At 50.5% G+C, this 13127-nt stretch overlaps 4 protein-coding genes and 1 non-coding gene across 5 annotated transcripts; 3 read left to right on the forward strand and 2 right to left on the reverse strand.

Annotated features, from left to right (window-relative positions):
• Window positions 1-329: 329 nt before the first annotated feature.
• UREG_05312 (uncharacterized protein) lies at window positions 330-806 on the reverse strand (the record flags this gene model as incomplete). The annotated part of the gene is made up of 1 exon (XM_002584577.1): window positions 330-806. One exon carries the CDS (start codon window positions 804-806, stop codon window positions 330-332), a length of 477 nt encoding a protein of 158 aa, XP_002584623.1.
• A 713-nt stretch (window positions 807-1519) lies between these two features.
• UREG_05313 (uncharacterized protein) lies at window positions 1520-3192 on the forward strand (the record flags this gene model as incomplete). Its single annotated transcript, XM_002584578.1, has 7 exons — window positions 1520-1609; window positions 1658-1790; window positions 1845-2075; window positions 2113-2198; window positions 2318-2838; window positions 2925-3027; window positions 3091-3192. 7 exons carry the CDS (start codon window positions 1520-1522, stop codon window positions 3190-3192), a joined length of 1266 nt encoding a protein of 421 aa, XP_002584624.1.
• A 1102-nt stretch (window positions 3193-4294) lies between these two features.
• On the reverse strand, window positions 4295-4383 carry UREG_08024. The gene has a single exon. It is a non-coding gene; the product is annotated as a tRNA-Asp (tRNA).
• Window positions 4384-4711: 328 nt separating this feature from the next.
• Window positions 4712-7537, forward strand: UREG_05314 (uncharacterized protein; the record flags this gene model as incomplete). Its single annotated transcript, XM_002584579.1, has 1 exon — window positions 4712-7537. The coding sequence occupies one exon, from the start codon at window positions 4712-4714 to the stop codon at window positions 7535-7537; it is 2826 nt and encodes a 941-aa protein (XP_002584625.1).
• An 871-nt stretch (window positions 7538-8408) lies between these two features.
• UREG_05315 (uncharacterized protein) lies at window positions 8409-11510 on the forward strand (the record flags this gene model as incomplete). The annotated part of the gene is made up of 1 exon (XM_002584580.1): window positions 8409-11510. The coding sequence occupies one exon, from the start codon at window positions 8409-8411 to the stop codon at window positions 11508-11510; it is 3102 nt and encodes a 1033-aa protein (XP_002584626.1).
• Window positions 11511-13127: the final 1617 nt, after the last annotated feature.

Below are 13127 nucleotides of genomic sequence, written 5' to 3' on the forward strand. Positions count from 1 at the left end.
GATGGTGGACAACGTAGTCGCCATCGGCGTCCGTAACGAGGCCATTCAGCTACAACGCCAGACAACCTTAGTAGCTTTTCAGTCTACTAAGTGGAATATCTTCAATAGAGTCTATTTCCGGCTGTTTAGTGACTGAGACGAGGCTAGCTACTTGTTTTGCCAGGCTGTCTGCTCCTTCATTCCCTAGCTCTCCAATATATGCAGGGAGCCAGTGAAACTGCACTTCCCATCTGAAATCCTGCAGCCTGTCAAGCGCCGGTGCTGCTTCAATGATGATGTACTGTCCCAATGAGTGCTTAAATCTCAGTATCACCTGCATATCTGTCTGATTATCGGTGAAAACTGCACATTTCCTCAGGGTGGTGCCAGTTGCATGGATATTGCGCATGATCTGCATTGCAGCTTCTCAGGCCTCTGAATTTCGCTGTGTTTGCTGTGGAGATGCTAGATTCCCCAGTTTTGCATAGCTTGATGAGATCAGCATGTAGACCTGATAGAGGATCAGAAACTGGGTTATCCCTGTGATATTCCGATTTCCAATCGAGCCCGAGGGAGCAGTGTACTCCTGCAACTTGCCCAGAGTGGTAAATCAGCTGTGGAGGAAGGATGCCTTCCAACCTACCATCCACCGTTTTGATTTTGGAGGTTACAAAGCAGCCATGTTCGGGAGACATTGCCATATGCCCCTGATAACCTTGCCTTCTCACCGTGCCTAGTGTATCCGCGGGAGAAGGAGGTGCATGGCATGCTCGGGTCGATGCTGATTTCTGGCCCGCGGTGTATGTCCGCTTGCTTGCCTTGACCATTTTCCTACTATGTGGATAAGTGCTGAAAAATATCAAACTTGATAAAGAATTTGTGGAAACTGATCATGGAAAAGAGTCAGGCAGGCATAGTGTGTGAGCTGCGGAACTGAGAGGGAAAAGTAGTGAGTACATCTCTTCTTCTTACTGAGAGTGTCACTAACTACCAAAGCATGCAGTTGAGGGAATTATTTGAAACCGTTTTACCAGCATTGGCCCAATGCGCTCTTGCTCAGCTACCACAAATGTGAATGGCGATGTGTCCATACATCTTTCAGCCAGCCAACCCAATCCGCTAAATTTCAGGTCGGGGTGGCAGCCTTGGCGACGGAACAATAGTCATTATAGCGGGCTGCATAAATTGATCTGCAACAAACTGACCGGCATTCGTTGTTGCTCTCCACGGACTTCTCCGTACGGATAGTTAGACGAACAATGCAAGCGAACATACTCCTATCATGCCCGAGGCCATGCAAACCAGAGGTCCTGGAGTGTGTGGTAGTATGGATTTGATTCTCGCCAGCCATGCATACCCAATATAACGATGATGTTGCATTGTCGACTGCTTCAACACTTTTGCCGCTCAGATTTCCTATAAAGACCGTGGCTGCTTCATACAAGTTGTTCTCTTGCAAGCCGTCTTCTTCACATCCTGAGTTACCCACAGACCAAGCAACGTACCCAAATCTTTCCACTTGAGCAAGGAATAACCGAGTATGGCTGCTGATACAGCTCCATTCCCCCCCCATTCTTGGCTTGGCTACGGCCTCGACTTGACATCAATCACGCCCACCAACATTACTACTGTGTGTATCGTCACCGAAGAGCGAGAATGAGAGGCTAACCGCCCCCAGGTTACCCAACACGTGCTCAGAGCTATCCGTATTATCGAGCTCAAGCGAGGTGGCACGGTGCAAACCTATGGCGGCGTCACCTGGACCGTACCGGATAATGTTAATGTTGCTGCCGATGCCGGTAACTCGGAAAGTAGGCTTATGGCCTCCAGGTTCTTTGGTATCTGCATTTCTGACGAGAAAATAGCTTCCCAGACCTCTTACACCAATGGATCTGTAGCTGCCAGTAACTTGGAAGCTGATGCCTCTCTTTCTGGCCAATACCTGGCGGTCTCCGCTGGTGCATCTGCCAATTACTCCATTAGCAAGACCTTCCATTCGAGCTACCAGTATTTCATGTTTAACTTCAGGCAAGTCCTCCTGGAGGTTGGTCTCGAAAACTTTGCCGAAAATCAATACCAAAGAGCTTGCATGGCACGTGGGAAAATTGCCTTCATTTGACTCCACGAAAGCAGATGTTGTGAAGACCTATAAGACCTTCTTTGGCACCTTTGGATCCCATGTTGTTACTGGCACAACTTATGGGTCACGGTTCCAACTGGTAAGTCGCTCATGCACGGTGAGGTTTTAAGGATGCTGATTCATTTATTTGTGCTGTAGCATGTCTGGGCATCTAATGAGGACTCTTCCGTTAATACTAATTTCGGAGCTGACATCAAGGCCCAATTCAATGGTCTCACCGCCAGCGGAAACTTCGATGCGTCCATCAAGACAACAGATCAGTATAAGACTTTCGAGACATCAGTACAAAAAAACTGCTCCTGCCAGGGCGGGGACACAAGCATTGGGACCAAAATTGCTTCCGATCCCACCACCACGGATGTCTACACCAGTTACGCATCCTGGACTAAGAGTTCTCAAACCACCCCGGGGGTCATGACTATGCAGACAATGAGTCTTTGGGAACTTATGACCGCCGCGATGGATGACACGCTGAATCTCCGCGCCGGAGACGTCGAAAAAGCCTTCAGCTGGATCGTGGAGAACCCGGCCACCCACCACACCAAGTGCACGCTCATTGTTAACTCGGACTGGGGTGAAGTTGGCTTGTTGAACCCTTCCGCGTTCATCATTCCCGATCCCGACAACCCACCCCCAACGGACAAGACCATCTTCTCGCGTACGAAGATCAGATGGGGTCTAGAACATTCGCACGATTTTCAGAGAGAAATCAGAATTGAGTAAGCTTTCATAGCCTCCATCCTCTCCTGTTTCGCCTCCTTCTCTGGAGCTTTTTGGTAACTGAATCTGACATGACTATGTACAGCTTCATCATTCAAAACGACGGTTCTCCTGTAGATATTGAGCTCTCTCATGGCAGTGATGGGTCCACTTCCGGTAGTGGTGCTTGCTCGGCCATCATCGGCAATGTAAGTCAACCTGTAGGACCTGTCACGATTATCTGCAGTCGATGTGCTGACATGGTTGTATAGGAACCACAATATGACAACACGGGTATCCAAGACAACAATTGGAACACAAAGTGGTTTTACAAGTGCCCGGTCAACCCAAACCCTGTGGCCAGACAACCCTAGGCATCTGAACTGCTGGAAATATTGGCTGACAATCTTAGCTAGTAGCAAGAGGCCTTTCCAATACTATATAGTTCCCACCTGTTTATTCTGCTTTCCCCAAATTTCATCACTTCTGGTTTTTCTCTTTTATCATCTTCACCTTCTGTCTGTCATCATAAATGAGTGCAGTTAGTGAATAGGGAACTGGTACGCACTACAGAGAAGAGTCAAGATTGTTTCAGTGCCAGATTGGAGGAGGATGAATATTGTTCTGTTCCAAAGTTCTCGCAACCATCTCAGCTGGGGACAAGCGGGCTTTCAACACCCGTCAACAAGACAGGAATCAGGATGGGAAGCAGAGATGAGAACTGAGGTGATATTCTTTGGTTATTCAGAAGATATTAGTATAGGTTGTTATTTCTGTTCATATATTCTTTAAGCAAATAATCATGCTTATATGCCCAAGCAGATCATTCTTTATTGATTCAACCAATATGAAAGAGTAAGGGATAGAGAGATCCCTCATTCCATGCAATTTTGTGGGATTTCTTTAGAAAGATTAGCAAGACTTTACAAAACTCAAATGCAGTGCAGATGTTGCTTCAGATCTCAAATTACAAACTCACAAGTTAGCTGAAAGATCTATAGAGATTAAAAGTCAAGAAGAAAGTGGTATTGAATTTTAATACACAGTTTGCAGATATTGAATTCATTCAGAAGACTCAGAATGAAGTAAAAGTCTTAGAACGTCATGTTCAATCAACAATATTAACCTGATTTACTAGCAAAAAAGAATGCGGTGGAGGTCCTCCAGGCTGGTATGGAAGCTTGTATAATAGAATGACAACTTTGGTAGAAATTTGTTGAGAAATGGAGCTCTAATGGAGTGGGTTGAAAATCTATAAGATGGGCGAAAAGGGGGGTGGGCATCTTATCCTGAATATATTCGAGAATACAAATATTCAGTGCACACACCGGGTGGCCAGCGCCCACTACTCCGTACAAGTAGTTAGTTAATTTTGCGTCTAGTCAGCAAAAAGATAGATTTTGAATAATGCGTAATTCACATTATTGTTGCATTCACACCCATACAGGCCAAATTTCGTTGAAGACAAAAAGATCACTCCGCGACGGGGAGTCGAACCCCGGTCTCCCGCGCTTGCGACCGAAGAAGCTGACAAGCGGAAATCATAACCGTTAGACCATCCCGGATTGGAGGCCTGGGCTCCGTGGGCACTAGAAGTACCCCCCGGCCACCGCCTGTCTCACTCTACCAGGGCCCTGCAGCTGCATTCTTTTTCTGCGTCCCATCCACACAGCATTTGCCGCGTCCTTCAGGGGTCTTTGTGTCCCTTGAACACCAAGGATGAAATCGATCTTGCAGCCTCTACCGATCCTTACTGTGGCAACCTTGATGACCCTTGTGACTCCTTGACCACCGTTGTTTGCTTGGATACAACTCACTGCATTCTCACAGGAACCCCAGCGCTCAATGCTGACCACTTGACGCCCTTTGCGGAATACCGACCAGTTCGACAGCATGGCGTACAATGCCGTCTCCCAGAATGAAATCGACGCTGCTTCTGATTCAGATGCCTCCGAACCCTCCCCCCTTCCTAAAACCTCCTTCGAGCCGCTGTCGATCGATTTCGAGAACTTGGGCGGCTCCTCGTTCATGAGCGCTGCAAAGACCGAGAAACCGAGCTCCATATCCTTGAAGTCAGTAATACGCTCCAGAGGGGCATCGACTACAAGCTATGACATGCTGGAGGACGACGATTACCAGGTTGTTGGTCGGGCCAGTAAATCTGAACGTGATTGTCATGTGAAAACAGCTCAGGGAGACGGACCAGCCGATCTATCTAAACCGCCCCCTTTAAACACCCCGTCCTCCTCTCCTGAACCCTCGGAGCCAATCCTGCAGAGTCCCAAAACGGATGGGCCGGCATTGTGCCATCCAACCCCAGATCTCCAGTCGCTGCAGGGAGCCTACGTCGGAAACGTCGAACGACTAGAGAAGACTGCCGAACGTCTCAGCCTTGCCTTGGAGCGCGGAGATGATCTTGAAGGTATCGAATCAAGGCGAAACATTCCAGCTTTGGGATCTCCAGCAGGGTCAATATCGTCTGGGCCGCGAAAGCCATCCATCGGTTCGCGAACGGGGCCGATTCTGGGCAGTTCCGGTATCTATTCTCCAGGAGGACATATTTCATCTCCACGGCGGTCAGTGCAATCTTCGCCGTCTTCGCAAGCTGCTGCTCGTTTACGCTCCGGCTCGGTCGCATCTCGATTGGCGCGGGTGGTTGAGCCTGAAAACGAGGACCAGCTCAACAACCCTGAGCAGATTTCCTCCGTTCCGGCGTCGATACCTCCCCCGCCGAATCCACATTCCCTACAATTACAGTCACATCCCTTACAACATCACGAAGAAAACATGGGAGTCCCTATCGATGAAGAACAAATGCACCGCCCTGGCAGTGCCGGGTCTACAGACACGTATCAACAAGCTACCAATCTGTTCAAAGATTTCGATGGCGTGCACTTCACGGCCCATTCAAGTGAAAAATCTCAATCGCGACGAGTTTCAATAAGTAGGCCTCCCCTCGCAAGCTTGCCCCAAGCGCACAAGGAGCCACCGCCTGGTGAAAATATGGTCTACTATCCTGCCCCGGTACCGATGGTGTTGAACCTACCCCAGCGGCTGTCCAAGCAACATGCTGCATCGGAGCAGGAGAAACGTCGCACCCAGTTAATGAATTCAATGCCCATCGATAAGCGAAAATCAGCAGTCTGGTTGCCGAATAACGAAAAAGAAGGCGAACCTCCGGCTAGACAGAGCAAGAGGCTTTCACAAATGCCACCACAACTCCGTGCTAGCGCCTTCTTTGACCAGCCGCCGTCGCATTTGGATATCACGGTGAGAGACAATTCCGCCGTTGCTACTTTAGACTGTATTCTCGATGCTGCAGCTTCTGCGCCGGTTAGCGCATTTACTGATCATCCCATCGTTGGCCACATCGGCGCCGAAGTGTATGGCAAAGAGAAAACGAAAAAGAAAAATAAGATTGAGAAGAAACGCTTCTCTGAAAATCCCCTCGGTGTAGGAGAAGCTACTCACAACCGCAACCCCTCAGGACAATCCGAAAGCCACGCTGAAGGCAAACCCGGGCCTGACGAGGCAACTCCATTCAGAAACTCCTACGAACGTGATGCAGATGACTCTGACCATTTTATTCATCCTCAGGGTCAACAACAGGATGATTCTGAAAGTGACAGTGATGATAGTAAAGATGAAGAGGCTTTTGTCGGCCCGCCAACGACTTTGTTGGCTGAATTACAAATGCGGAAGCAAGAGCAGAAGCAGCGAAACCGCACGGCTGCCACTGCGTTTCCTAACGGCATGCATTCGACGTTGCTTGAGCTGGATGCTGTCGCACAGCGTCAACGCGAGAATCGGAACCAGAAGCATGTCATCCTGGCCTGGGAAGATCCTGACCTTGCTGACCGCCGGGAACCTGACGATGATGATGTTCCGCTTGCGTTGCTTTTCCCCGAAAAGACTAAGCAAAATGACAACCGTCCTTTGGGCCTTATGGAGAAACTGGAATTGGAAGAAAATGAGCCGTTAAGTCGCCGGCGGGCTCGAATTCGCGGTGAACCGCCGCCTGCTCCCCGCCCGCCCCCGGTTCCAGTGGGATATTCTCAACCTCCCGCCAAGCGAGCAAGTACTGCATATACACTTGACATCCCTGGGCTGGAGGATGGAGAGAGCGACGAAGAGGAGACTCTAGCTCAGCGCGTCAGAAGATTACGAGCACGGGAAGAGAAAGCCGGTTCAGACTTTGCGAGCGAGCTGCTCTCGAGATTTGGGGATGATAAACCCCCCGAGAAGCCAGCAAGCGAGGATGGGGGTGAACCCGAGGAGGAAACCCTGGGCCAACGGCGGAAACGGCTTCAAGCAGAAGCCCAAGCCGGCAATCCAAATGCTCCGGATAAGCTTTCTTCACGACGAAGTCTCGCCGATGTCCTTCAAGCGCATCCGGTGGGCCCGCAATCGCAAGTTCACGTCCATCCTGCAGGCTTGGGAGCGGCGGGAAGTCGACAGTCGCTGGTCGCAACAAACCGCTTGTCCCGGGTGTCCACGAACGGTCCCCTTTTGCAATTTGGCAATGAAATGAATGGCGGTATGGGGCCGTATAATGCTCACGGGCTCATTGCTCCTGCGTACGGGAACGGTTTATCAGCCGTGAACTTGAATCCGCACTTCTACGCCCAACCGAGCTATCGTCCCAGTCTCCAGCCAGGACCCGTGATCGATCAGAAGCAGAGAGACATGATCGACCGTTGGCGACTTGGTGTGCAGTGACCTCAACCAGACTACTCAACTCCTATGTTGAAGCTACATTTAAACATATCTACCTCCGACGCGACTCAATTTTGCTACACCGTTTATGAGCGAGTTTTTTGGACATTGAACTGGCACGGTCTGCCGGAGCTTTTCCTTTCATTTTTATTTTTTTTGCCGCCTTTTTAATAGCGATCCGTGTTAATGTCGTATTACCTTTTTTTAATTCCCTGTCCTTCGTAGCACAAGAATTTGCATAGCCCCCTGGAGTTTTTAGCTAGCATCCATCCATAACATCTATCTAATTATCACAGCCAACTTGCCTGACATGCTCTAAATGTACATAGCAAACCAAACTCAGCAAACTCCATCATAAATAGCAATAATAGCCGAACCAGCAACCCTCTGTTCAATTTCAATGTAAATCTGGCGCATTTGTTGGCTCTCCATTGTTGTTTGTGAGCAAATCTTATCAAGCTGCAGTTCCCAGTTAAGCTCGACGCCATTGAAATTCAATCCTTGTCAGCTCATTATTTTGGTTCGTAAACAATGGACAGAAGCGTTTTCTTGGGGGGTTGATTTTCGAGGAATTTGTTGAAAATCAAATCGACAGTGTTGATCTAACCCGCGTTTGTTTGTGGTTTCAGGACTTTGGCTCTCTTGCTTCTCATGCGAAATCCAACGATGGTCGATTATTGCTATGATTTATCTGCAATCGCGGACACGCAACGAAGCAACACGGCTAGAATCTCGCGGGGTAAAGCTCATTGACCAACCCCAGGGATCGAGCGACTACATCCAGGACCTTCAAGCTGCCGCCCATTTGGGCATCATCGATTTCTCCTGGTGAAAGCACAATCGGCCCAGAGGCATCTCCGGTCCAGCGAGGAGAATGCCGCCATCCACCGTTTTCTCCTACTTGCGTCGTGATCATCGCCGCCCGAGCCCATCGTCAACCACAGCTGCCTCGCCTTCCACCCATACCTTTCCCCAGCTGCCCCCGACCGCCAGCACGACCAAGCTCACGGATTCGATATTTGAAACGGGCCCATGGACAGAGACGACGAGGGAGATTCCGTCAGATAGTGCGCTAGAGCCGGCCACGGGCTTGGAGCTCGAACAAGTGAATAGCACTCCGTCCTTACGTCCTGCGAGCAACCCTTCTAGGCCTCATTCGAGTTCGGGTGAAAGCTTAGAACCTCTTTCGAGCCTGACGAATATCCAAAAACCGCACCATCACGACGGCGGACTACACAAGGGGATATCATCATGGAAGCGAAGCTTTGGCGGACAAAAGGTTGGAGCTGCTCCGGTGCCCTCAACCGGAGGAGCTGGGAAGGGCAAAACATCTGACGTTGGCGGTGGGATATCGAATTTGCCGTTTCGAGAACATAAACCGGAAAATTCCACGTCTCGTCGAGATGGTGGCTATGATGTCGTGCACGAATCGTCGTCGTCTCGCGGCGGCAAGATGAGATTCCATCTGCTGAACCCGATGGCTCTTTTGGCTCGTCGACGATCGGCGCAGTTGAACACACGAGCTGAAGATATCAACATTGGAAAGCTTACGCTTCCAGCGTTGCCCGATGACTATGACCCTAGGATCCGTGGAAAGCTCTTCCACGATTTCTCCAACCCCCGACCCCGGCCTCACCCTATTTCCAGCAACACGCAACCATATCCGAGAGATCATGGTAGACCATCACTACGTACGGAAGAAGGCTATTACTCAGATAGTTCTGCGCAGGCTTCGCGTAGAAGTCGCCGGTTCGAACATAAACCCGTCTTCAAAGAGGACTTTGAAGACGGCAATGCGAAGCCCGCCAGCAGTCAGGACAGCCCTCCACAAACCAAAGGCACATCTTACTCACTCCCTGTATTCGCGCGTAATCTTCCCTCGACTCTGCCATCGCAACGTGACGAGAAGCCACTGCCAGAGGTACCTTCGGCGCCTCCTAAAACCTCCCACGAAGCGGAGGCAGAGGCACCACATCCTTTACGGTCGCGGCCACCGACAGTTCGCGAACCGCCATCACAAGCTCCGACGGGGCTTCCTAAACATTTGACAAGCAGTGCATCGAGATTTAGTTTTGACATGGCAGGAGGTGACTCTGCCTCTCAAGAAAGGCTTCTGGAAGAGAAGCATAAAGAAAAGGAAGCTGCGAGAAAGGCCAAGGAGCGAAGCGAAGTTGCTGCTGATGGTTTTGAGTCTGACGAATTTGATTATGATGCAATGATGGACGACGATGGCTTGGAAGAAAAGATCCCTGGGGTTAACGCTGACGCGGAGGACTACGAGGATGGAGATTTAGATATAAATGCTGTGCAGCCACTGAACCTGCCGGGAACATCTTCATTCCTTCTGAGTCCAATCAGCTCGGAAGGCGCACCTTCTCCGCAACTTTCACAATTACAGGAGCCATATCCCTCTTGTGGAGCTGGAATGCTTTCTACGAATACTGAGAGGACATCGGCGCTGATGACCCCTTCACTTACTATAGACACCAATCAACCTTTCCTGGCCCAGCAAGCTCCGCAAGTGACGAACAAGTCAGTCGCGTCGCATACGATGTACGATGAGGATGAGTTATACTATGACGATGGCTTGTTTGGTGATTTGCCAGAGGATATGGAGACAGGGGGCTTTGACGAATCTGTATTCGATGATGAAGCTAGCCATTTGTACGAGCGCAAGAATAAGGCAAACAACGTACTTCCTGCGATACTTGAGAATCAGCCTGACGTGAGGGATACTGCAATAGACTCTCGACGATGTGAACCGCCACCGGGAGATGCTAACAAAATCACCGATCAGCCTGCTGGTTTGGAATTTGAAGAATCGACCTCAGAAGAGCCAGAGGAACCGATTCGGGGATTAACACAGGGAAACCTGCAGGCATATCATGACGCGCTTGCACAGGCTGCGAACGAAGCGGCGCTGAAAGGACGGTTTGAGCGAAGTTTTAGCGGAAGCGAAGCGTCTGATGACCGTGATGCAACTGAGGACTCTCATCCTGATTTAACCGCCGGTGAAAGCCGGCACACGAGCCAGAACATTGAGATGGCACCCGACGATGTATTTGATGACTTTGCTTTTTACGACGCGGATGATCTTGATGATGATCCCATGATTGCGGCGGCTAACGCAGAAGCGCTTGAAAACGACGATGAAGGACTTTATGGCCAGGAGTTTGGGTTCTACGCACATTCACATCCTCACTGCGACGGTGAGCGTGTGCTTGGGGGTTACTTTGGCACGTTGGGCTTGGAAGGGGTGAAGAGGAATCACAGTGCTCGGGCGAATTTCCAGGAGCCGAGCCTTACGCCGATCACTGAACGCAGTGAATGGAGTACAAGGAACTCGATCGTCTCGTTAGCGCCGCACGGTGGACCGCAGTCCAATCCATCCATTTCCAGCCCTCCGCTGTCACAGCTCCTCGATATGGGTCATTTCGACGACGAGATTTCGTTAACGGCTCTGATGAAGCTTCGACGGGGGGCGTTTGGTGGCAGCAATGGCAGCCTCCGGAGCAATGCTACCAGCCAAACGGGCCAGTCTCCGCAGTCTCCTTCCGCCCCAATTGGCTCTAGTTTTGGAAGTTTTTCAAGTATTCACAAAGCTTTACCTGATCAGAAGCGTGCAAACGGGCTGCATTCGCCAGGTGGACTGGGTTCGCCGCCTTGGGCAGATGCTGGCACTTCATACCAAAAAGACAGTGAATCTGGTTCGAGCGGAGGCTTAGGGGACGTTCCGCTCAGGCTCCGGTCCGCTGAGCGGCCACGTTCGATGAACATGGAGCCGTACGCCAAGTCGAGATCGCCAGAGATGATTCGGAGGCACATTCGCAGCAATAGCGCAACGGAAAGCATCAGCTACGTGAAGGAGACTGATGACTCTGGAGCGAATTGCTGGGTGTTGGAGCGACGGCGAACCGGAGACGATGGCGAGGGCGAGGTGGTCGAGAGAGAAGTTATGAGCTCAGGGCATATCTGAGCTTTTTGGGGAGCTCACACTTTTTGGTGGATTCTTTTTGCATCTTTTCTTCTTTTTTTACTTTCGACCATGTACATTCTTGCATACTTTTGATTACGCTCTGGACGACCATCTACGGAGTATTCTATTTCCCCCAGAGTTTGATTTGGCCTTGGTCCTGTCGCTGGAAAAGTTTCTTGCGGTCCAAGTTGACCGCCTCTCTGCTTCTTTTTTCCTGGATTCCAAATCCCGCTTCCTGTTTAACCTTTTTGTGGTTTCTCGTATCTCAAATCATGCTCGCCTGTCCTTCTCACTGATGATTGATACCCCGTCTCTGGCAGACCAATGGTGGTAATGCCATCTATTCCGTCTTGATACTCTCAGGTTCCGAGTCCACGAAAAGTGCAGCCCGAAAAGTTCGGAACACGGCCCAATATCGTCATGCCGCGTCTAATTCCCGCGGCCCGGTTCCGCATCTTCAAAGAACAAGGAGAGTTTGTTTTGGCTGGAAACTCTGTTAGTGACGGCTGTAGCTTTGATGAGAACCAGAGACTGAACGCTGGTCGATTCTTGTTTCCTGCGTGGCTGTTGATGTTCAACCCGTTGCTTGTCGCCTGACAGCCAGATGCGACCTTGAGTGTCCGCAGCGGTCTGGCCGAATGAGGCATTTTCTTAGTCACGGGGTTGCAGCCCGTTTCAGCCAATCCAGCCCGCTGCAGGTCGTGCACCGCCACCTTGGCACTCCGCAGGCCTGGCCAATCAGACGCCGCAGACAGCGGGCTTAGTCAGGCGACCGGCCAAATAATGATGCGTCTTATGTAATGGGTTGCCAGCGCAGACGTCATAGGGCGGTCTTGCTGTCAAATTTCACGCTCCGTACAGGGCATGTTCTGGCGCTAGTAGCAGACTAGGCGGCTTCGGGTTAGACGGCCAGGCAGTTCGCGCGCAAACAGGGTGCTTAAGCTCAGCGCTAGTCCTGTCCCGGCTAGACTTCCCATGTGGTGCCTGGCCCTTGGATGTCACGAATCGGTATCAGTTTGACGAAATTTCCACGGGGCCGCGATGGATTCCCGCCACAGCCGGCGATCGGCAATGAAAGCAGCGCAGGGAAGAAGTCACTGCCATTCAACGCGCTCGTCTGGTGCTGCTTGGGCATGACTGCGAGACGAGGAAAAAGCAAACCTCCAGGTCAGCCTTGCTTGGGTATGCATGAGTGAAGGAGAGAGAAAAGGTGGAAAAAGAAAGTGGGAGAGAAGCAGAATATAAAAGAGTGTTGGATTAGTTCTCCAGAGTTCAACTTCAGACATGCAACTGTTTGATGTCTCATTTCAGACCCAAGTAGCCTTTTGATCACAACCTGGACTTTGGTCTCATTTTTATTTAACTATCTCAACTGCTGTCCTGCCGTAGACCTTGTGGACAGTTCCTCTTGCTGCTGAATCGCTGACTGGCAGCACATTCTCCACTCCCTCAAAGAACCACCTGTCTGTCTTCTTGTTCTGCAGAATCATCATATATAAAAGTGTTCTCCCAGAAGGTTCTCTCCCGAGCTGTGTTTCCTGCATAGTGACTGCCGAGAATCACCCGCCCTGAATTTTTTCTGGTTCTGCAGCCCCCTATCAAAACTTAACCGCCAAA

This window comes from Uncinocarpus reesii, genomic scaffold (assembly GCF_000003515.1).
Source record: "Uncinocarpus reesii 1704 scaffold_3 genomic scaffold, whole genome shotgun sequence".
NCBI lineage: Eukaryota > Fungi > Ascomycota > Eurotiomycetes > Onygenales > Onygenaceae > Uncinocarpus > Uncinocarpus reesii.